Source organism: Strix uralensis, chromosome 8 (assembly GCF_047716275.1).
Source record: "Strix uralensis isolate ZFMK-TIS-50842 chromosome 8, bStrUra1, whole genome shotgun sequence".
Lineage (NCBI taxonomy): Eukaryota > Metazoa > Chordata > Aves > Strigiformes > Strigidae > Strix > Strix uralensis.
In genome coordinates this window covers 21167251-21190047 of record NC_133979.1, presented here as the reverse complement: position 1 = coordinate 21190047, position 22797 = coordinate 21167251, and the positions used below count along the sequence as shown (strand labels likewise).

Below are 22797 nucleotides of genomic sequence, written 5' to 3'. Positions count from 1 at the left end.
TGCCTTAGTTTCCTCATCTGTAAAAGCACACTCATGTGTGCTTGTATCACAGAAACATTGCAAGGCTTTAGTCCTTTTAAAAAAAAATCAGAAGCAGGACATATATAATTACAAATCTCAAAACCTTCTTTTACATTACCTTGCCACAACCGGTTTTCCTGCTTCTTCTGCATATACTAAAGAGATTTTCAGTATTCACCTCTAGCATAGGGCATGTCGAAACAGCACACGGCACAAGCAGCTCTACCTTCTCTAAGCTGTCTTATTTGACTGAGTTATCAGAAATCTTGTCACTTTAACAAACACAATAGAATAATTTAGGAAGTTAATTTTCAAATAGTTTTTCCATGTTTCTTTTTGAACAGGTACTCACTAGAAAAAATTGGCAAACCTGACTTTGGACAATTCTGAGTAATAGATTAGCAATACATACTAATGCTCATAAATCTATGTTTCAATAGCTCAGAATATCTTTTGTTTAGATAAATACAGAAAATGTTTAGCTGTAAGCATAAATGCAAAACAAATATGTCTGAACAGCTTTCCTTCATATTACAAATGCTTTCTCTTTTATACTATTTCTTTTGCCTCTTTTAAAACTGTTCTAATGACTATTTGACAACTTCCATCACAAATACTCCTTAAATTACAAGATAAGACCAATTACTTTAATGTTAATGTTCTACAACTTCTAATGGCAAACAGGACTGTGTTTTTAAAACATATTACTATACTTATACAATTTTTTGGTGTATTATTTAATGGTACCCTGCCACAAAACCCTCAAATAATTGTATGTGGACCCATTACCAATTTATTGTTGCAGTTTGTACCCTGAGGCACAGCAGTGCTCTGCACTCCCCAGGTTTGTTCTGTGAGTCAGTTATGAAGGGGTCAGTCCAGATATAAGTATTTTAGCTATGAATTCATCTTTCTCCAGTTCAAGGCTGAACTCCCAAGACTGGAAAATACAAGGATTGTATTATACTGACCACACCCTCTTCTGCACATTTGCGCATGATCCTGGCAGCACCGCACAAAGGTCCCTGTGATGAGGGGTTAAACATTCCTCTGAAAGCAGGTTTTACTAGTGTGTGACTTCCTCTATTGCATTTTAGCCTGACTAGTAGTTCCCTCTCTTAACTGTGAGAGGGAAGTAAGCTGCAGAAAAAAATAAAAATCCACGGCACATGAAAGGAAAGGAACAGTTGTAGAACAGCAAGGAGCTAGTGGAGGAAGATTTTCCTCTGGACAGGACCTCATGGCAGCTGTGTTGCAAGTGTTGCATCAAGAACACTGCAAGCAGAAAAAAATGCAATGGGCAACATCTACTTGTAAGGTGTGCGTGAAGAGCCAGGTAGTCACTCGGGGGTTTGTCCACAGAAAGCTGTGCTCTGGACAAAAGAAAACACCTGAGGAAGGGTGAGCCAGGCTGCAGACTAGAAGGCAATGGGCAGGCAGCATCTCTTCAATTAGCATGAAGGCTAGGATCGTCCGTGGGTAACAGAAATTCTGAAAAATAAGTCTGGAAGTGGGGGAGAGGAAGAAGACCTGCAATTGCTAGGACAATAATCTCTTCAGACCTTTAAGCAAAGCAGTACCTACCCCCATCTACCTACAAGTACATGTAAATAATGAGGCCTGTGAGATACAGGACATTTTGTACGGCCCCTCTTTCAGTGAAGCTTGTTAGACAGCAGTCATTGCAGCACTAATTCTTAACCTCTCGGTAGCTAAGTCTTACTGAGAAACTGGCAATGCTCTGCACAGTGCCAGCAAAGGCTCAGTTAACTTGGTTCTTGCCTTACACATGGCCTGTAACACGCTCTCAGCCCCTACTCAGAAACCGCTGCAGTAGGAGCTGGTTCCCAGCAGTAGGGCAAGAACAGATACTGCAGCTTGCATTGCTCAAAACCTAGACAAAGAGGGTTTTGTACACATTTTCTGGTTTCTGGAGGCAGCAGAGTAGGAATTATGACATGCTGAATTCAGTTACTTAATTATGTTGATTATCCATCAGCACTGAGTTTATCAACTCTAAAGGGAACCGAGAGCATCAGCTTATGGCAGACTAACACATGCTTATGTAATGGCACAGGGACTGGAAGTTCCCTGCTGTTCTGGAAAAAGAAAACATAGTTTAGGTACATCTCCTAGAAAGGGAAGAACCTCTCCACTGCTTTTCCCCCACACAATCTGTTACTCGATGAGTTCAGATTTCAGCAGTGTCAGAGGACATCTTTCTCAGCTGCTCTTCCCTGTGTTCCCACCTCTCTGCTACAATGCAGAGCTCTCTGAAGATGGCAAAACCAGACACTCTGTAGCACTGCTACCAAGGGCTGCCTGCCATGCAAAACTATCAAGCTCTTCTCATCTGGAAGGGGTGCCTCTTGCCTGATTAGCAAGGGAAACAGGACCAACCGGATTGCCTGCTAATGGACAGTTATCCTATGCTGTGCACATTTAGTAACAACAGTAAATAGAGGGACTGAAAAATCATTTTCAATCATTTTCATCAGTTACAAATTCTTTTCTAGCTTGTCACTGGACTAAGCCAAATTTTATATACAGCCATAAGCAATCCTTAAGGAAACCTTACCATCAGAATTTCACTGTAGAGAACGTACTCATGTAAAATCGGCAGCAGGTTTTCTGAGAGCCCTGCCATTCGCTTCTCTGTAGCCTTGCAACACTTGTCGATGCAGCTGGCAACACCTTTTAGGGACTCTGCTATATCTTCTTCCGATGCTGACCAGAGTGTGTGGATGGGGCCGTATTCCTTCATTTCATTAAAATACTCTTAACAGGAACATATAAGCATATTACTCTTTTGTTCATTAATAGATGTCTAAGTGATACTAATTGCAACCTCATATTCACTGGAAATAAAGTAAGAGACTGAGGCTAATATTTAAATTTGCTCAAATGACCAAGTAAACTGCAGATATTAGCATTAGTTGTTAGTTTATAAATAAATCAATTAATGTATTGCAATTAAGTAGTTCCTAGAAATCTATCAGCAAAAATACTCCAGTCATTTCAAAAGGACACAGATACTCAGGAAGACCTGAAGAGTTGTATTCACATCACCTAATGACCTGAATTGCTTCATGCTGTCTTCATAGAGAGGGACAGGAGCCATAGCAGCCCCAGGCAGCACTCAGTCTGACTTGCTTCTACTGCCCTGAATTCCTCTGCTACAGTAACGCTCCGAATCCTTGTCTCAGTTATTAAAACTAGCAGCCTTGGTAAGTCCCAAAAGCTTCAGAGGACACACTGAAGTTCACTTCAGTTCTGCAGGTGTTAATGTCCTTTAGTAGTTTTTATTAATCTAAATACGAGGGTGTCTTATGAATTATCTCTTAGGTCTCTAGGCCAAGTGATAATCTGTAAGCAGAAAGAAGGCCCAGAATTCACTGTACCATGTGGTAGGGCTAAACTTGGGCAAGGCTGGATATGACCTGGGAAGCTGCATGTTCACAGGAGGATACTGTGAACACAATGGTCGTGGACTGAAATCACCATTTCATCACAACTGAAGTTATAATGAAGAAATGTCCAAGAAAAGATGCAAAGCAGCCATGTGGCATGAAGAGTGTAATGCTTACTTTGAGATTAATTGGACAAAAAAAACCTCCATGAAAGATGTAATTAAGAATCCCATGTTAAGCTACTGCAAGCAGGAATGTTCTCTGAATCACAGCTATCAACAGTTCATATCCAGGACAGTGTGGCCCTGCACACAAGTGCTCTGCCAAGTGCTATTTGGAAAATCTAGAAAGAAGATATAATCTACAGCATCTGGGAGCATGTCAAAATTCCTAAGGTTTTCCAAGAAATATTTTGGCACTGATGCCTTGAACCTACAGACCTCAGCCAGCTATTGCCACTGAAATGGATGATATCAAAAGGAAGTCTTTTCACCAACACGTATTTTCCTTTTATAAGACCCCTCCAATTTAGTGAGAATACACTGAGATCTGGTACTGCACAATAAAGCACAAGGGCTCAGTTATTAAAGAACACAGTGCAGCCCCTCAAATTATATTATATAGACAATAAAATACCTCCAGTGCTGATCAGTGGAAATTCTACTGAATAGGCCTAGTCTGAGATCAGGGTCAATCTCAGAAAGTCAGTAATTTAGCATTCCAAGTAGGTGTGCAAACTGCAGTTACTTAAGGAAAAAACTGAGATTAAGTCATCACTCTTAAGAAAACTCCAACAGGCACAGTTTCTCATGACAGAAATTATGGCCAACAGTAAAGCTATTACAAAAAAACAAAACACCCTACTTGGTCAACACAGAAAAAAGGTGAAGAATGAAACTGAAAAAGAGATGTTTACAGATTAGGAATCTACACAGCATTATGTCAGTACTAGACAGCACAGAAAACTGTGACTATTTACATTCCACTGAAAGCACAAAACAAAAGGTCATGTAACTTTCCAAAAAGCACAAGTAAAAAGACAGCCATACTTGCTACATTTTCTTCTTTCTAAGTTTCTTACCAAGTAGTTCAATGACATGTTAAGTCTTCCTACAAACTAGCTTGAAGGCCTGCCAAAACAGTGACCATTATGAAAAGTACAATATAAACACAAATCTCTCTTTTTCCCTGCTTGCTGGAAAGAGTATTTTGCCTGGCACAATGAAAATTAATGTACTTTTCCAATATATTAATTTCTTAAATCAAAAAACTGATACTTGTTTTCTACTTACCCCTTTCTTCCTTGTAAATTCTATGAGCTATTTTGTCTAGCACATTTATTTTCTGACTAAATGTTTCCATGTAACTGTTCATTTCTGTAAACATTTCAGGACGATTTTTAACTCCTCCTCTTACTGAGGATGCTACAGCTCTGACGGTCTGTCCCATCCTGCTCAGCAAACCAGGACCCTGCTTCTTGTGTGAGGAGAGTTCCTAAAGACAGAACAAGCCATGTTTACTTCCAAGTACTTTTTTTAATTCTCTGAAAACAACACATAACTTAAAGCTTTTTTTTTTTTTTTTAAACAAAACTACATACATAAGCCCCTGTGTGTCTTTTTAGTGTATAAATCTTACTTTACAATTATTAGACCAGTGTCAGAACCAAACTTGTCACATGCATTTACTAGCTAAGCCTTCCTGGGCAAACACAAGCGTGCCGTGTATCACGCTCTCACAAGAACGATTAAAGATGGCAGAGAACCTTTACCCTTTCATTCCTTCGGGTGAGTTAGCTAGTTTGCAAATTAGCCTTTTGAACAGGAAAGCAGAGGTAATGATTGCAGAAGTAAGTCATTGAGAAAAGCAATCAGTGTTCCTACTGGAATAAATAATCCATCTATATTTTTTGTAACTCTTTTTATATATTGCTAGAATAACTTTTGCTGGAGTTCAGAGGCAGGCTTTTCTGAGTACAATACCTCAGTTTTCAACTGGACACATCTTGCAAAAGTACAACAGGAAATTTAAAAGCTGTATTTTTCTTTTATGAGACTAGTATAACAACTTTTTTTAAAAAAGTAGATGAAAAAGACAATGCCATTCCAAAACAATAATTAATTTAAAATACTACTTTTCATATAATCGTGGAAGTTTTTATATATATATATATATACCAAAAAGCATGCAGAGTTGAAATATTGTCAATTTGCCACAAAAATCCAAAATGCAGCAACAAAAAATGCTTTGGAAGGTACAGCAAAATTTATGGCTGCACACATGATTACCAAAAGCATGGAAGAAAAGGTTATCTCAGGGGATGAATATTACATAAATCCTCTGCCTTCTTCTGACACTTCTAGACACTGACTAGAAACTGTTGGAGGACACTATTGAATACTGAACTAGGGAGACTCCTGATATACTCTACTAAACGAAGACATGGTTTCACATAACTGTAAATAAAAATAAAGTCATTTTACCCAGGCCTGCGCAGTAAGAAAGATTTTGAAGTCTTCATTAAAAGTTAAAGTTGGATGATCAGCAATACGGTTCAAAAATTTATGTAAAGCTTTTCTTCGAGTCTCAATGAATTCATCACTAAATCGTTCCACCATTCCTTTCATTATGAATTTTTCAGGCAATGGCTAAGGAAAAATGAAGAAATATATTGTATAATTTGCATAATATTAGGGGGATTACAATAGTTCTTCTACTCACTAAGAAACATAGGTATACCTTGTAAAATCCACCATGCAAAAAACTGTTATAAAGTTACCATATTCAACAGTGGTATAATGTGGTTCTTGTAGCACACAGTGCAGAAGAATACAAGTACAACTGAGAAAGAAGGACATAAATTACTGCAAATTACTGCAAATGGCACAATTACAAATATCAGAAATACCTTTATGGGATTTTTAATTATCACATACATATAAAGCTAAAGAAATAGGTTGGTTTAATGTTTTTGAGACTGAAGAAAGACCTCAAACATCTCTGTATAAAACTGAAGCCATCTTATAAACAAATAAAAATAACTTAAGTTTTAGCAAACGAACAGGAATAATTAGGGTCGGATGTGCTTCTTCAAGTCTGCTCTTCAACCAAAGGAAATCCTGATATCGTCTTCGAACTTCATATTCACTGGAGTCAAATTCACCACGAGATGTCTGAAAACCAGAGGCAGAAAAAACAAGGCCAGGTTTGAATACCAGAAAAAGACCAAAATAGTTTCAGATTTTGGAGAAAACTGAGTACTTGAAGGGAATGCATGCATGATTCCACTTTGCCTGTGTTACTTGCTTGCTGTTTTTTAAAGTGGCTACTTGAAGAGATAAAACACATCCCATTCTGGCGAGAAATCAAAGTTCTATTGTAAAAAAAAAAAAAATAGCAAGCACTAAACTGCACACAGAGCCACTTATAATAATTAGCCGACCACAATGTTTCCAAAAGATTTCAATCATTATTTTAGTGTGGCATCTTCCTTTCAGCAATCACGGTTATATTTGTTACTTTTAGGGCACTTTTACAGTGATTAGTAATCTACGAGTGGGGAAAGTCCATTTTTTAGCATTCTGAAAAAAAAACCCAAATAGCTGACATATGTCCTTGGGACCTGCTGACACTAGTCAATGATCCCCACATTCAAAACATGAAAACTTCAGCATATCATAGCAATAACACTTCCTGTGCTGCTTAATGGATTCTGCGTTCCATCAATTCCAGTTTTGTAGCTCATTGTTAGAACTTGCCAACAAACCTCTAATGCCTAGAAAAAATGCTTATTACAGTGTTGCAAAATTGTCAGACCATGAGATTTATTTTATCACCGCTCTATCTTCTAGAACCAAGACACAAAGAGCCCATGTTTTCATTGAAGTAATGCGTGCTGCTTAGCATTCATTGTTGCACAGAGATTTATAATGCAATGCAAGTAAATTCTAAAAACCTCAAAACACGCTCTTGTAATCTAAACATTTTTGAGGGTTGAATAAAAATTTTTCAAGGTATGTGGGAGGAATGCTATTACTTTATCGTCAACAACCAGCACTTCAAATTAGATACGATAAGAAAGGATAGAACAGATAAAAAAGCAAAAGCAATCCACCTTATAGCCCTTCCATACTTGCCTGAAGAAAAAATGTTCTCTCGTCTACAAAAACATGCATAAAGTGAAAATTATTGCTAGCAACCTAACAAAGATAGCTCTCTTCCTACTGTTTCAATATTTTATGAGGAATTGCTATCTCCTCTTATTTAAAGATGAATAATTCCCATTTGAAAATTTGGTTTTAAACGAATCTTTTAAAAAGAACTCAAAGTAAAATAAATTAACAGTGCAATTCTCAAAATGCAGCCTGCAGAATATTTGCTGGTGATCCCAGAAGAGCTGACTAGTCTCACAAGGCTAAGTTTCTTCCTTATTTCCAGTAAATAATTTGTATTCAGGACAGCTAAAAATTCACTTAGTTGGTTCCTAACATTACTTTTTCATTGGAGAATTGTGGCAATTTCCCCAGAAATCATATGCAACTGCAAATGGGAAACGAATGTCCATGTGATAGTGGACACTGTAATTACAAAAGAATGGAATTGAAAGACTTTGTAGCAGGTAACGTTTATGCAAGACAAAAGACTGCTCGCCTGCAAGTGATTCAGAAGTAATAAATACTTGGGCTAATACAGTGTCTTTGAACTGAATGAGTCTTTCTGCTGTTTCATAGTCCTGCTGAAGATCACAATAGAAAATGTTATTCTCGTATAGAACTGATACGGCTCTTGAGGAATTACTAGCTATTTTATCAGCATAAAAAACCTAAACACCTATGTGTGTAGACTTATACTGATTTTTTTTTCCGAATCGACTGCACAGTTTCATACGGTTTTACTGTTCTATAACTCATGGCAAAATCAGAGTATAATTTAAATTTAGTACTATCCCAGAGAATAGTATGCAAGAAGAGTGAAAATGCTACTGTTACCAATGTAAGCCACTATAGCCATGAGTAGATGCTTACCTTTGTGACTACTCTGTATGTAATAAATGTTTCAATAGCTGTAATGTGGCTTTCAGGATCATCGACTGTAATGAAGAGATCTCTTAATTCTGATTCATCTTCAAATTTATACTGGTTTATCATTGATGAGGGGGATATTGGCATTGAAGGACTGAATGAGTTTACCTCAGCCAGTGACGTATCCTACAGATAAGACATGAGAACATCCATATCAATACATCTTTATATACAAACACACACATGCAAACACATATGTCTCAGAGGCTAAAATGTCAAGCTTTTAAATAGTCTGGTAAACCAGATAAAACATAGAGCAGATGAAGGAATTATATAGTACACAGCATATCTAATATGCTTTTCAGTATTTGCTTCAGTGAGGATGTAAGAAATAAGACTTATTCTAAAACTGATGGAAGAGCAAAATGCCACCATTTGAGAAGAATGTTATGCATAGGTAGAAAGAGAACTTGCCTATGAATGCTAAAATTAGTTACCAATCCAAGCACTCAGTAATTGTGTAGGATACTTACCATCTTAATTAAAATTGTTAGAAGCCAGTTACTCTGGACTTACGAAGTTTGAATTATTTCTAATAACTTGAACAGGGCAGATAAAAACCGATGATTTTAAAAGAAAACAAGACAAAATCCAAATGAGAATTTTTATTGGAACTGGATATTTCAGTTTGCATACATTTTAAAATAAAGTTTGAAATGGAAAACTTTTAGAGACATAAATTTAATCTTTTAAAAATGAAAAACAGTAAGGATGCAGCACAAATCTGTTGTTTAATTTATAAAAAAAGTCAAACCACTGTTTTGCTGAAGTGGAAAACCACTTTCCGATAGCATCAACCACTTCCACCACAGCTCTCTAAGAATATGCTCCCATAGCAGCTGCTTCTGCTCAGTGCATTCAATGGTGATCACTCAAACTCTGAGAAACTGAGTGGAAATTAGAAACAGGCAAAAAAATCTCATTTTCTTTCTTAGATGCAAGTCTGGATAAGATCTACTGCTCTAAAATCTTGAAGAATACAGTGACTAGGAAAATAAATTAAATTCACTAACACCATAAAAGAGCATAATAAATTAAGAAATCCCTAAAAATAATAAATCTGGACAATTAAAATCAATCACTATGTTTTAAATATCAAACATTTTATACACTTTTGCTAATAGATCCAATGCAAGAAGTATTTTTATAACAAACTTCAAAATTAATCTGTTTCCTGGAAGTTTTCTAGGAGTGTATTAGGCTGTGGTAACTACCAAGTGGCAAAGAGTTGCCCTTTCTGGTGCCCCACTAACTGTGGAGCAAGGAGAAGAGGGATATTGCTAAAGAGAAAACTGCTCAAATGGCAGGAGTGGAAATGTGAGAGTCCACAGAAACTAGAGTCACAGCATCATCCCAAGGCCGATCTCGTGGGAGGGAAGAACAAACCACTGCAGTGCTGCTGAGCTTGGTGAGAGTTGCTTTTTATCCTTTGGATTCAACTGGATCAAAACTTTCTCTGGAACACATTCTCCTCTCTTGTTCTTTTCCTGCCTTAAACCTCATTGCCTACTGCCATCCCTCTGCTTTGAATTTATATTTATATAAATTTATATTGAGAATTATGCACGGAAAGCACTGATACACTAGTTCTCCTCCCATCACTTAGGTACAGTTCTTCAAACAGAGAGGAAAAAGCAGGATGGAAGACTAAAGGCAATGCTTTAAATATTATATAGTTGCTTCCTTGTATACCTGTGAGTCATTTTATTTTTACTCATTGTGTTCCTACGCATGATTTCTATACTGGTATCCAGCCAGCACTGTCCTGAGTGGTGGAGGATAAACAGAGAAGCTGTTTTCACTGCCCGCTAGCACTAGCTGGCCATGCCCTACAACGGAGAATGAGGACCGCTAGTTCAGAGCAGCCCATGCGATTCAAAGTGCTGAGACAACGGGAAATTTCCAGGGAAAGAGAAACACATGTGAGCACGTAAGGGGCTTGAACGCCATATAACTTGAGGAATAACGACTGTGCAAAGCCTAAATTGGATCAAGGCAAATGTGTTTCATATTTTCTCATTTTCCATGGGTCATTAATACTTTAATGTTTCATTCCTCCTTCTAGGTTGCTACTAAAAACTGCTCTATACAGACAGGTTTCTGAAAGTATATTTTTTATATGGAAGGTCTTATGAATATGTGGTTTGTGAAACAAAACACAGGCAATAAAAATCCATAGAATAAGCAGGTCTTCGGTTCTGTTGAATACAGCTCTAGTGTTCATCTGCACATGAATAAATGCATGTGAGTTTTAAACAAACACGTTTCTCTTTCTTTATCCTCATGATACTTCAGGTTTGCTTCCAGCAGTTCTTGAAGTTCATGTGACATAAGTCTGATGTCATCACAGAAATATGGTAAAAAAAGATGATAATTTTCTATTTTCTATACAGCTGTAATTTTGTGGTTGGAACTATGTTTTTGTGTGCATACAAATGAGGGCAAAAGTAGTTTTGTGGAACAGGAAAAAGAAACAATTCTTCTAGCCCTTGGGTTGTATAACTTTTTTTAAAAAAAAAACTTTTTTCCTCGTCATCCATGCAAAGAGAATCAAGGTCCTTTCCCACACCTTCCCCAGCTCCACCTACCTGCAGTAACCCATTTCTCCCTTCCAAGCCCTTTCACTACTGACAGCAGTTGGCAGAATTGTGTGTGCCGATCAGCAAATAGGTTTATGCATTTTGATTTACTGGCCAGGAGACCAAATGGATAGAAAATCAACGAGCTCCTGGCAGCATAAGAGCCTTGTTCTGGGCCTCCTTCCTCTAATACTTGTAGCTACCCAATCTCACTCTCACAATTGGCTGCAACGGGTCAGTAAGACTCCAATAAGGGAAAAAAAACACTTACAAAGCAAGAGCAGCCTCAAAGTAGGCTGAGCCTGTAGCTCTCTGTAGAAAACATTAAGCCTAGGGGTTTGCTTAAATACCACTCCTCCCCAGAGCATAGATCCTTGACTCAGGATTGCCTCCAGGCCTCATCTATCCCTCCCTCCCAGGCAGGATCCAGAGCTTGCAATCTTCAGAGGCCAGGGATACAAAGCAGGTCTGGAGATAAAGGACGCGGTGGCAGAGTTTGTCTTGTAAGCGAATAGCTTAGTTGTTGGAGCATTCTTCAAAGAAGCAAAGAGATTCAGGAAGACAGAATAGTTTCTTGGCCAAAGAAACTCATTTATAGATCAGTCTCAAGTCCTTAATCAACTTGTTTTGGAAGAAAAATTAGCCTCCATGCAATTCTGAAGTGGCACGTACATCTTTTCCAGAAATACCATTAATTAAGTTTTCTGTAATTATGACATGGAGACAAACACTGTAAAACAGAGCTTGAGGGAAGAACTACTAAAGATTTTAAGTATTAACCACAGTGCTGACAGCTTTGTCAGTGTTAGGTCACCATATCAGTTAACAAGGAAGGCAAAGATTAACTGCATGGGTATTGTGATACATGTGGTACTCTATACTTTGAAACTAATGGAAGAAAGCAGGTTGAAAACATTGTATTTGTCTGACTCATAACTCAGCCCCCAGAAGTTGTCTCTGCTAAAAAGACCTCAGAACTTTTTCCATGGAAACAGAAACTAGGATAAAGTGAAATGCAAGTCACATCATGAAATGCTTTATCAGAGTTGCCAAAGAAGATGGTAGTCTGTAATATTTGAGATATGTCACAGGATACTGGGTCAGTGGTTTATGACACTATCAGGTTAAACGTCTATGAATTTTCATAAAATAAAAGCCCTGTGTTTACATCTTGAGTAATAACTTAGGGTATTAAGGTTGACAATTTTTAAGAATCTCATTTTTCACTGTTTTAGTAGCTGGTACATTTCATTGACTAAACTGAGAAAGATGAAGTCGATGTCAGCGTCAGGCACCAAGCCCTGCACTGTCGCTGCTGTCCTGCTTGGCCTGCAAATGCTACACCACTACCTTAAAGAGAGTGACATGAGAAACCCCATTAAGATACAATTTAAAACTAGGTGGGGTCCTGGAACAGTACATTATGGAAAAATTGGTTTTACAAAACTTAGTCTGAAGCTACATTTAGCCTGTCAGTTTCCCTTGAATCTATGGAACGTGAACAAATGGGATGTAAAGCCCAATCAACCTCACAGATTTTCATCTCCTCAAAATGTCAGCCCTCAAACTGCACCTGAAAGCAAACTGTGAACTTCTGGTCTATGTATAACCACTACATGCAGGTGTCCAAGCTTTGGAAAGAATGCTGTATTTTCACATAGTATGACAAATTTTCTTGTTTGCAGGAGTAAGTTATCATGTGGCATGCATTAATAGTAGTTAAGATTTAACATAAGTAAGAAATATTTGGCATGAATCTAGGCAGCAGAAATTTAAAGATACAGGTATTTGCCATATAGCAGCAGTAACTTGTAAACCACGCTTGGTTTTATTTTTTATTCCCAAGGATCATCGCTCCTGACAAGCAAGCAGCGTTAACTGTTGATACACTGTATTGATACCTGCATGCAGAACTGACTGAGCTTACCTAGTAAAAGCAAAAGGATTCAAAGTAAGAAACAAACAACTAAAATTAGGCTTCAGCACTGCTTTTGCATGCAAGTTCAGTGACTCATTCATCTCTTTATGTCAAATCAAGACTGGTGCTTCTCTAGAAAATATGATTTAGCTAAACCATATTTACGCTTCAGAAAAACACAGATAACTGGGTGAAATTTAGTCTGACCTGTTGCATGTTACTGACCATTAAATCACCTAATAGTCCCTTCTGGTCTTAAAATTAATGGATTTCAAGAATTTTACTACAGTTGAAGTTTAAATACATAGCTCCCAAGAATGAAGCTCTTATTCCAATGTTTTTATTCATGCATACCAAAAAATGCATCTCATTTACAGGAATATAAAAAATACACATTTAATTCATACAACAATTGGTCCTACTGAAAATACATTTGATGTCAAATTTTCAAACAGGAAACATATCTGCTGTTTCTCTCCAGTGTCACACAGCAGTTCAGAAGTCTCAGAAGGTGAGCAGGGCCTTAGCCCCTATATATATTTTTTCCCACCCCTTAGCTATCTCCATGTCCTTATATTATAAATGCTGCCTTGCTAAGACCAATAGATCCATGACATGCTCTCTTCTTTAATGGTTGAGAGACAAGAGTAAGTCTCATCTTAACGAAATCAGTACAAAATGAGAAACAATACAGGTGGTAGCCATACCGTACTGCATTGGTTTAATTAAAATCAGCAATACTGGCAAGACTGGTGCCCATGTACCTAGCTAACTCTGGGTGCTTTCAGCAGGTGGACCCTAAGATATTGTCAGTTACATTCAGTTTATTCCCTTCATCAAAATACAGATGTTACCTTCTCGAACCTCGTATATGAAGGTGCCAGACTTCCTTTCATCTTTTAAAAGAAAACTGAAACTGAAACTTGCAAATATTTATTTATATTTAAATAGAACTGCAATTACTAAATCGACTGTTTATTTAATTTGCAGATACATACACGGTACATGACAAAGGTTACAGCGCGTCCAGACTGCTTTGTAAGTTTAAGGTAAGAGCAGTCATGCCTCGCACAGCTCCTCTGAAGCAGCAACCCTCCCGCTTTGTTGCCCGGGGCTCCGCTGAGCGGGCTGGGCTGCCTGCGGGCGCAGGGCCGGCTGGGGCCGCGCTCGGTCGCCCCCGGGGCCGCGGGCGCCCTCTCCTCGGGCCGCGGCCGACAGCCGGACCTGCCCGGCCCTGGCGCTGCCGCGTCCGGGCGCAGGGAGCGGAGCCTGCCCGGCCAAGCGCGGGGCAGCCGGGCCGAGGCCGCCATCGCCGCCGCCCCGGGCGGGGCAGTCCCGTCCCGTCCCGTCCCATCCCATCCCGTCCCCCCGCGGCGCCCCGGCCGGCCCGGCGCACGGCAGGGCAAGGCGCCGGCGAGCGAGGGAGCGGCCAGCAGCCCGGCCGCCCCCGGCGCGGCCCGGCCCGGGGAGGGCGCTGCCGTACCTTGCTGAACACCTCCAGGTCGTCCTCCTCATCGTCCAACGCCAGCACCTCGGCGGCGGCGGCGGCGAGCAGCGGCCCCGGGGCCGCGCCGGGGACACCCGCGGGAGGGTCGGCCTCAGCCTCGGCCTCTGCCCCGCCGCCGGGGGAAGGCGGGGGGAGCGGCGGCCCCGGTACCCGGCCCTCTGCCTCCATCCTTCCCTGCCCACGCGGGCGGCGGCCCCGCCAGAGCCGCTCCCCGGGGGGCCGCAATCGGCCGCCCGCCGCTCCCCGCGCCCGGCCCGGCCCGGGGGCGCGCCCAGTGCGCAGGGGTGGCAGCGGCGGCGGGAGCGGGAGGGTCCCCGTGCGCTGCCCTGCACTGCCCTGCCGGGCCGGGAGGAAGCGGGAAGCGGAGCCGGGACGGGACGTGCCTCCCGGCAGGCCCCGGCGGCGGGCCGGCCCCTCAGAGGGCGGCGGGAGTGTGGCGGAGGCCGCAGCCTCTCCGCGGAGGCTGGCCGTGAGGGGGGAGGAGGCGGCGGCGGCAGCTGCTCACAACGCCCACAGACGTTCTCGTGGGGGCGTGGGGCTCGTTCGCGTGTCGCCAGCTCCCCGCTTTGGCCGCCGCCAGGGCTGCGGAGGGACTGGGCGGGGCGGCCGGGGCCGCGGCGAGCCGCCCTCGGTTAGCCACCCGCGGGGCGGGCTCGGGCAGCCTTGCCGCCGCTGGCCTGGGTCGCTGGGAAAAGCGTGAGCTGTGCCTCGGCTCGGAGAGCCCGGGGCAGCCGAACGGCCGCCGGCCTGTGTCCTCGGGGGCCCCGGGAGTGCCCGCAGGGACGGGCTGCCCCGGCGTCCCCCCTTCCTCCGGCTGGTCTCTCTCTTCCCGGGGCAGCCCAGGCGGCGGGGCAGCAGCCGGGGAGCGCGGCTTGGGCGGCCGCTCGCTCCTTTGTAGCTGGAGGCTTACTCGCTCCCTCCGTCACCGCGGAGTGTCTGACATTGAGGCCAGAGGTTTACGTGCGAGGACAAACTGACACCACATCACATCTGCAGAGGAGTGGGGAGAGGGACCTCAAGCACTCAAAAATAGTAAAGCTGCAGAAAATAGAAACGTCAGAATTGAGGGGTTTTGAAGTTGCCGGTGTTGAAGCGGAAGTACCGAGCAGTGCTACTGGTCGCAGGAGTAGTAAGGGGTGTAGTTGCAGTGTAGGAGGGAGCGGGCAGGTGGAGGGGGGCGGCTGTGTCACTGCAGTGGGGCTCAGCGCTGCCTTGGGCACCCACCCGCCGCGCTGGGCAGGCAGCTCCCCCGCAGGGCCCCGAGGCCCGTGCCCGCAGGGGTCCGAAGGCTCCATCCGGAACGGCCCAAGTCAGTGGGAACTTCGTTGTTAACGTCGGCTTCAAGAGTCCTGGGGGGGTACTTAAACGCAGGTACAACATAATCTTGGCTCCCTCGCCGTCAAATTAGAAAAGGCAAAACCCGTAATAAAATGAAAGTATTTTGAAAAGCGTTCGTTCGTGAAACGCTCCTGGTAATTGATGAGGAAATTCATTTGGTATTTCATGCTTTTCAATGAAGTCTTGAGCCACAACTTGAAAGAAAAAGAAAATAAACACTAAATATTCACTGAACTGTGCAAAGAGGGGGAAAAAAAAATAGGCAGAGAATGTATACTAAGACATTTTCATGTTTGTTTAAAAAAACCCAAATCACCAAAAATTCCGAGGGACCTGCGGGTCGGGGGGCGGTGGACCCTTGCACAGAAGTGATGGCACACATTTTGGCTGCCAGACCAGCGTTCGCCGTGGTCGGTTGCTCTCATCCGTGGACCAGCCACCAGAGGGAGATGGGACGCCCCTTTGCTGGGAGCTCGGATACTCGCTGATGGCACGGTATGTTTCAGTAAGTTCAAATAAGTTTCTGTAGTTTTAAAATAACGACTGGCCCTGGTACGAGATCCTCGGGCTTCTTTTCCTTTCGACCCCGTGTAGACCCTCCCTGCCCTGCCGCGGCCGGGTGCTGCTCACCTCCAGGCTCTGCAAGGTGCGGGCAAGAGTTCTTGTGGTGCAGGTGCTTCTCATCCAGCACCAAATCTGTAGCTCTCCCCACTTCTGTGCCTTTTACAGTTCCTTCCAGTGTCCTCGCTGCTTCTGTACCCTCTGGTTACCCTCAGGTACCAGATACTGACGAAAAGTGAGTATCAGAATATAAGTTTTCTGCTGTTTCTGCTCCATCTTTTGTATATCAGTGATAAGACAACTGTAGCTAGTTTGTTTTCTGACTTTATATAGGTGATGGATGAGTTTTGTTTCCTCTGGTTTTGCCTTTCTTTCACTGTTTCCAAGTACCACGCATTGTGCCAGAGGCCTACAGGTTTTCTGAATAGAGTAAGCACCTACAACGCATATAATGCCTGAATTTTTAATACGTCGGTGTTTAAATTCAGATGTTATACTTGTAAGGCAATAACAAAATAAAAGGAAACTCAGTGAGGATCAGAATTCCAGACAGCACACATCAGAGATGATAAATAAAGGACAGCCAGTCAAAGAAAGTATAAAACTGATGTACTGTAGGCTTGAATACTAAGGCTGTCATCTGGATCATACTAATTTTTCAAAGTTTTACCACTCTCTTGGGTTCTTTATTTCTGTTTGAGAGAAATCTCACAAGATGCTTTAATTGGATTTTTTCTTATTATAGCTTTTTATTAGCTCATTAATCAAGCTTAACAAGACATATTTTTAGATTCCTCGCTGGCAGTGCTTATCTTTCTGTGCCTTTTATTTGAAGTACCGATCTGTGAGGAAAAGGTATTCATTGTCCTTCTCTCTAGGAAAATATGCATTACATTTAAGAGTTATTTGGAGCTTTAATCACAGATTGCAAGGACCCATGCTAAAATAAAGTAGGAGACGGTTCTGCCATCACTTTCACCTGCCTCCCCACCCTCTACCCAGTTGTGTCTAATCTCTATTGAAAGGGCCCAGGGAGTAAATGTAACTCCAGGCAACTTCCCTCCCATGCCAAGTCCCAGTGGGATTTCCAGCACCTCTCCCCCTGCGGTATTTAGCAAAAAGAGCTTTTTATGGACTCAAGAATTTGTTGCTCATTTTCTGCTCTAGGACCAGAGATGACTTTAAACAGTTGAATAATTGTGCTATTCAGAGATGTTGCAGGTAGTGTAAATACAGAGCTACCCTTACCAGAGGGGATTTACAGGTTTCTCTTGTACTGTTATTTCAAAAGTGCGTTGCTTAGGTCTTGGTTATTCTTCATTTCAATGTGTGTATGTGCACACGTATGCCAACAGGATCCATGTTTCCTGGGCACCTGGGATTTACACATTTAACCAGATTTTCTTCCCTGAACCTGTGGAATTAGATCTTGGCAGTAATTAAGAGTCAATATGTCAGATGTTGCTATGCCATGAATATTATCGCTCCACTTCTTTAAGAAACAGCGATTGCACTGAGACAATACTTGACAATATTTCGCTAAATAAATATTTTGTAAAATATGGTGGTTTCTAGATATTTATACAATCTTCATTAAATACTCAACCTTTCCAGACCCTCCTACATAGGAACACCGAGTGGAATATTCACATATGCCAAGGCCGAGCTGCAATTGCCTCCAACTTTTATTTATTCACTTAAGCCCAAAAAGCTATTACAAAAATGTCAATATTATTCCTGCTTGCATTTCCCTTTTTCTTTGGTAAGAGCGTTGATCCTAGCTAGTAATCCCTTCCAGAGTTGCTTTTTCTTGAACAAATTAAATTTACAAACACCGAAGCAGAACCAAGCTATTCCTTCGCTCTCATGTGCAGGCTGCATGTGATCCCTTTAGGCCACAATACCACTTCGAATACTTAATGTTGACTTGTCGAGTTTCACCAACTGCACAGTGATATGGACAGGATTAAATCTTGTTTTATTTCATCAGCTCCCTAGCCAGGCAGTAGCAGGGTATGGAGGGCTCATGGTGTTTTACTCTGTTCCACCACTGCAGTGCAAATAATAAGCATATTAGTGAATCTGCTGACATTCGGCACCTTGACGCAAATGAGAACATTTTTCTAGGTCTGAAATGCATTGTCAAGTAGCCTTCTTGTCAGGGTTGTATAGTGTATAAGCAGAAGTCATTATGTTTACACCCAGAAGATATTTTGATGGTGAATTAAGGGCTGACCTTCATATCATGCCATTTATTAGAGCAAGCTTTATAGTAAGCTCCATATAATGGCTCAAAATAAGGTTAACTATTTGTGTTCCATGCCTGAGCTGGCAAAGGAGTCAGAGCATTAAGGCTCTCAGATAAATTGTGAGCTGCTTAGATTTTCAGCTGCCCGTTGTGTTTTGGTTGAAAGGTAACTGTTAACCTCTTCTGTTATTTTTTTTGTTGTTATTAGTTTATGTTTGGAAGGTGCTTTAATTGGAATATTGTAAAATAATCTATCTGTCAGACAGTGGATATCCTCCAAGCTTTTTTTTTTTTCCAGAGGCTATCAGACTGTCTTTGCTTTCTGACTGCCCAAAGGAAATTACAATGTAGTGTACTCATAATCATGTTATCTCTTTTATAGCAGCAGATCATTTTTATGACATTGTAGATGTACAAAGCCCTGATCAATATCTAGAGACTTGCTATCCTTTTAAGTTATGTGACTCTGCCAAATTTTAGACATGAGAATATTCCAGGTGAAGCGTTACTGAGTTTCATAATTTTTACAAAATCTAAAAACAGTTGCCAAGCTTTATTGGATATGAAAGCATTGATTTTTTTTTTTTTTTTTAGTACTTTGCACTGTTGTCAGATAGAGTCCATCTGTTCTAATCTCGCATTGCCTCTTCTGCTGAAGGAATGGCTTTGTGTTTCCAGATAGTTGCTGCTGTTCTTGTTTTTTGATGATTAGTATATTTAGCAATCTGTACTTCATGGCATGAAATATGAGAGTATCTCCTAGTCCAAAAGTATGCAACAAATATATTAATATTTAGCATACCTTTAAAGTCTTATTGAATTAATTTGATACATGAATCTGAGTTCTGTTTTTAATTTTCTTGATGCCTAATTTGGGAACTCTGAACTTTAGGTAAAAAGAAAGAAATTAATATTGGACCTCAGTTAACCTGTTTATCAGTGACCAGGAGTGGTCCTGTTTGTTAAATAACTGAAAAGACTGTGGCTGATATGAATGTTACTCATTTATGGATGTCTGTTTATAACCCATTTAAACTGAAGAATTCTGTATTTCAGCTGTGTAATGTACAGGCTCTGAAAATACTGTGCAAACCTGTGATCATTGTTTGACCTTTTAGGCACAGGGCTTGCAATTATTTCAAGGATTATTAGCCTTTACAGACTTGCTTTATAAGGACATAGCAATCTTTTATTGTTCACACACGCTTTCAGTGACCCTAAAAAACTTTACCAAAGGGAGCCAGCAGATTGGTGAGCCTACTTAAACCAATTTTCAGGAGGCACATCGTGGATGAATACATCTGTATTGATAGATATTTTTTTTTTTTTTTTTTTTTAGACAGAAACTTTGTGTGCCTGTTGCCTTAGTTTATTACTACTAGGATGACTATTAAGAAAGTTTTCATATGAAAGGTTTTTTTAGTCCTCAAGTTTACACTTGAACTATTGACATAAATTGGGATCTACATGGGACCTAATTAACACTTTAATACTTATTGATAGAAAGTGATATGTATATAGTCATTCATAAAACGTGGAAAATTCATTCTACAGCTACACTGCCACAGTCTCTCACTTTTATCTTGTGTCACAGAGCTATTCTCTTCCAACAAAACTTAGTACGATACTAATTGTAGAGGACAGTGGTTCAAGGTCATTCTTGCTAAAAACTGCCCCTTTTTTCTTCTACAAAGAACAGAAAATGTAACAAAAACCCCATCATCATCATCATGCAGAAATTAAAATATGGTCATGGATAGTAGATTATGACCCAGAGGAAAGAATGTGAACAACTTGGCTGCAGAGAGGAATTTTAAGTGATGTACGTGAAACTGCCAAAATGAGAATCGCAGTCAAAGGAAGTGAGCCAGCAGTCTAACTACAATCAATACCCAGGTTAAGTAAACAGTTACAGTCTGCCGGAGCTAGAAGGAAATCCACACAGCCTGACAGGGTAATTGCAGCATCTTCAGGTGTAAATTCTGAATTTACTTCATGGATACCTTTCTTGCCATTTACACAGAGTGTAACTGATTTTTTTTTTTTGCCAACCTATTAGGCAAAGGCTGCTCTCAGTTTATGAAGAGCTGTTGTTAAGTCCTTGCAAACAAATGATGCATGTCAATAGTGGAGGTTGTTTTAAAAATCTGGAAAGTGGTGAGACTCAGAAGTGACCGAAAGAACATTGTATGTTATCAGACAATATGATTAGACAGGGAAGCAGGCTTATGAATAAGTAAAAATTACTAAGGAGTAATATTAGGGTACTTTATGAGCACTGAGCTTGCCCAACATAGAAGACATCAATCCTAGAATGGAAACAGCTGTGTTTACAACTTTTTAGGATAGTTTCCTTATCAAATATTAATATGTGGAAAAGCCCTTGTGTGAAAACTTGGCAGTTGGTCCAACAGAAGATTCTTCTCCTTGCAATATTTGCTATAAAGTTGCTAAATAGCTCAAAATAGTTTCAACACCATTAAAAAGAGATGCCTAAACCCAAAAAAAGAGCTGAGAGAGATTTACAGATGAAAGAATATTTTTTACATTTTGGCTTGATCTGTTACTCCTTACTTGGGCAGAACTTCTTGGAAAACCTCAAAATTTTCCTGACAGTGTGCATACATGTGAAACTGATAATATAGTGGACAGCTGTTCTACTGTTATCCCCTATTTTATATTTAACCCCCCACAAATATCTTTATGCTTTAAAAATATCAATTGCTCCTAGTGGACAGTAAAGTGCTGGAGAGTATTTGTTTCCCTGTGCTCAGAACAGGTGAAATACAACAAACCAGCTACTGCCTGTTCGCTCACCACTGTATGTCTTGCTTAGTAAATTAGCTAAGTCATATAATATATCTGGTGGGAATGCTATATAGCGAATGTGTGAGTGAGCACAGATACAAAGGACTTTATTCATTTCGTAGCCCAAAGCAGAAGATTTCTTTAAATTTTATTTACTCTTAGCATGTCATGGTGTGTTTGCACTGTGTACCATTTTGGAGACTCCTTTTCTTCAAAATTGAGAAGTATTTGTCTCCAAATACTAAGAAGACCCATTGCCAAATTCTAGAAAAGAATAGCAGAGGAAACAATTTAAATTTCAAGACTTTATGCCAAGACATAATCCAAGACACAGAGCAACTTTGGACAGTGTGGTCAGACTGCAGCTGTAGAGCTCTAGATCAGATGGGGAAGGAAGTATTCAAACAGACATGATTTACAGTAGCAGCACAAGGAGTCATATGCTTCCTGCAGTTTTCTCTTATTTAATAACTATCAGTAGTTTGGTTTTGGGTTGTGAGAAAATGAGAAAGACCAGATTGGTCTGTATTTTAGAGGGGTGACAATGGGATTAGTTAGGTCCCTATTTTATCCAGCTGATTTTGCACTTAGGGATGATGTGATAGCAGAGTACTTAAGACATTGACCCAATGGATTTGCAAGGGAACTTACAAAATGAGAGCTTGAAATGAGGTTTGTGGATGGGCTGTGGCATTGAAATACTGTGTTCTGGTGAGTTACAGTGAGCTCTGTAGTTAGGCAGCACTGGCATTTGTTTTCCACTGAAAGAGAAAAGTTGTTAGGCAAGATGAAACTGCAGGGAAGAGTAGGTGTACCTCCCCATCTCCTAGGAATTAAGTCACTGTCACGTTAGATGAAAGCTTAAATACATGAAATTTCTCTTCTGTATTCATCTTTCTGATAAGTGATTGCTAGAAGGATACTATGGACTTAAGAAAAAGGAAGAAATATAGGAGAACTTGAGAGGTGCGTAGTACAATATTTACAGTTAACCTACTCCATACTGTGAAAAAGTTTGGAAATCGGAGGTCAGTTTCTTCACCTTTAAGTGTATAACTGTGCTTTCTTATCTGCAAAGCAAAGCTGCATGCTATTTTTGGCTTTACTGAACTTCTGAAGCCTTAACAGAATAATATATTTTTTCCTATGTCATATCACTTAAGACAGCAAATGACTATCTGCTGGATTGCATTTTTCAGCCTGTGGCCATGTATGCTGCAGCAGTTGATTTGACATTCTGTAAGAATTCCTCTTTAAATTGACATAATGATTTATACTACCAAATTGTTCACATTTCTAAACTGTATATGAAACAGGCTAGAATTT

General features: G+C 40.7%; 1 protein-coding gene across 1 annotated transcript in view; it reads right to left on the bottom strand.

The window, feature by feature from the left end:
• The window catches only part of SNX7 (sorting nexin 7), a 31143-nt gene extending 16198 nt beyond the window's left edge, over window positions 1-14945 (bottom strand). Inside the window, exons 1-6 of the mRNA XM_074876573.1 lie at window positions 14493-14945; window positions 8456-8638; window positions 6494-6604; window positions 5915-6079; window positions 4724-4925; window positions 2600-2799 (exon numbers count right to left, since the gene is read on the bottom strand). Of these exons, the coding sequence (XP_074732674.1) occupies window positions 2600-2799; window positions 4724-4925; window positions 5915-6079; window positions 6494-6604; window positions 8456-8638; window positions 14493-14684 (1053 nt within the window). The 5' untranslated portion in view covers window positions 14685-14945. The remainder of the gene's footprint in view (window positions 1-2599; window positions 2800-4723; window positions 4926-5914; window positions 6080-6493; window positions 6605-8455; window positions 8639-14492) is intronic.
• Between the last annotated feature and the right edge of the window lie 7852 nt (window positions 14946-22797).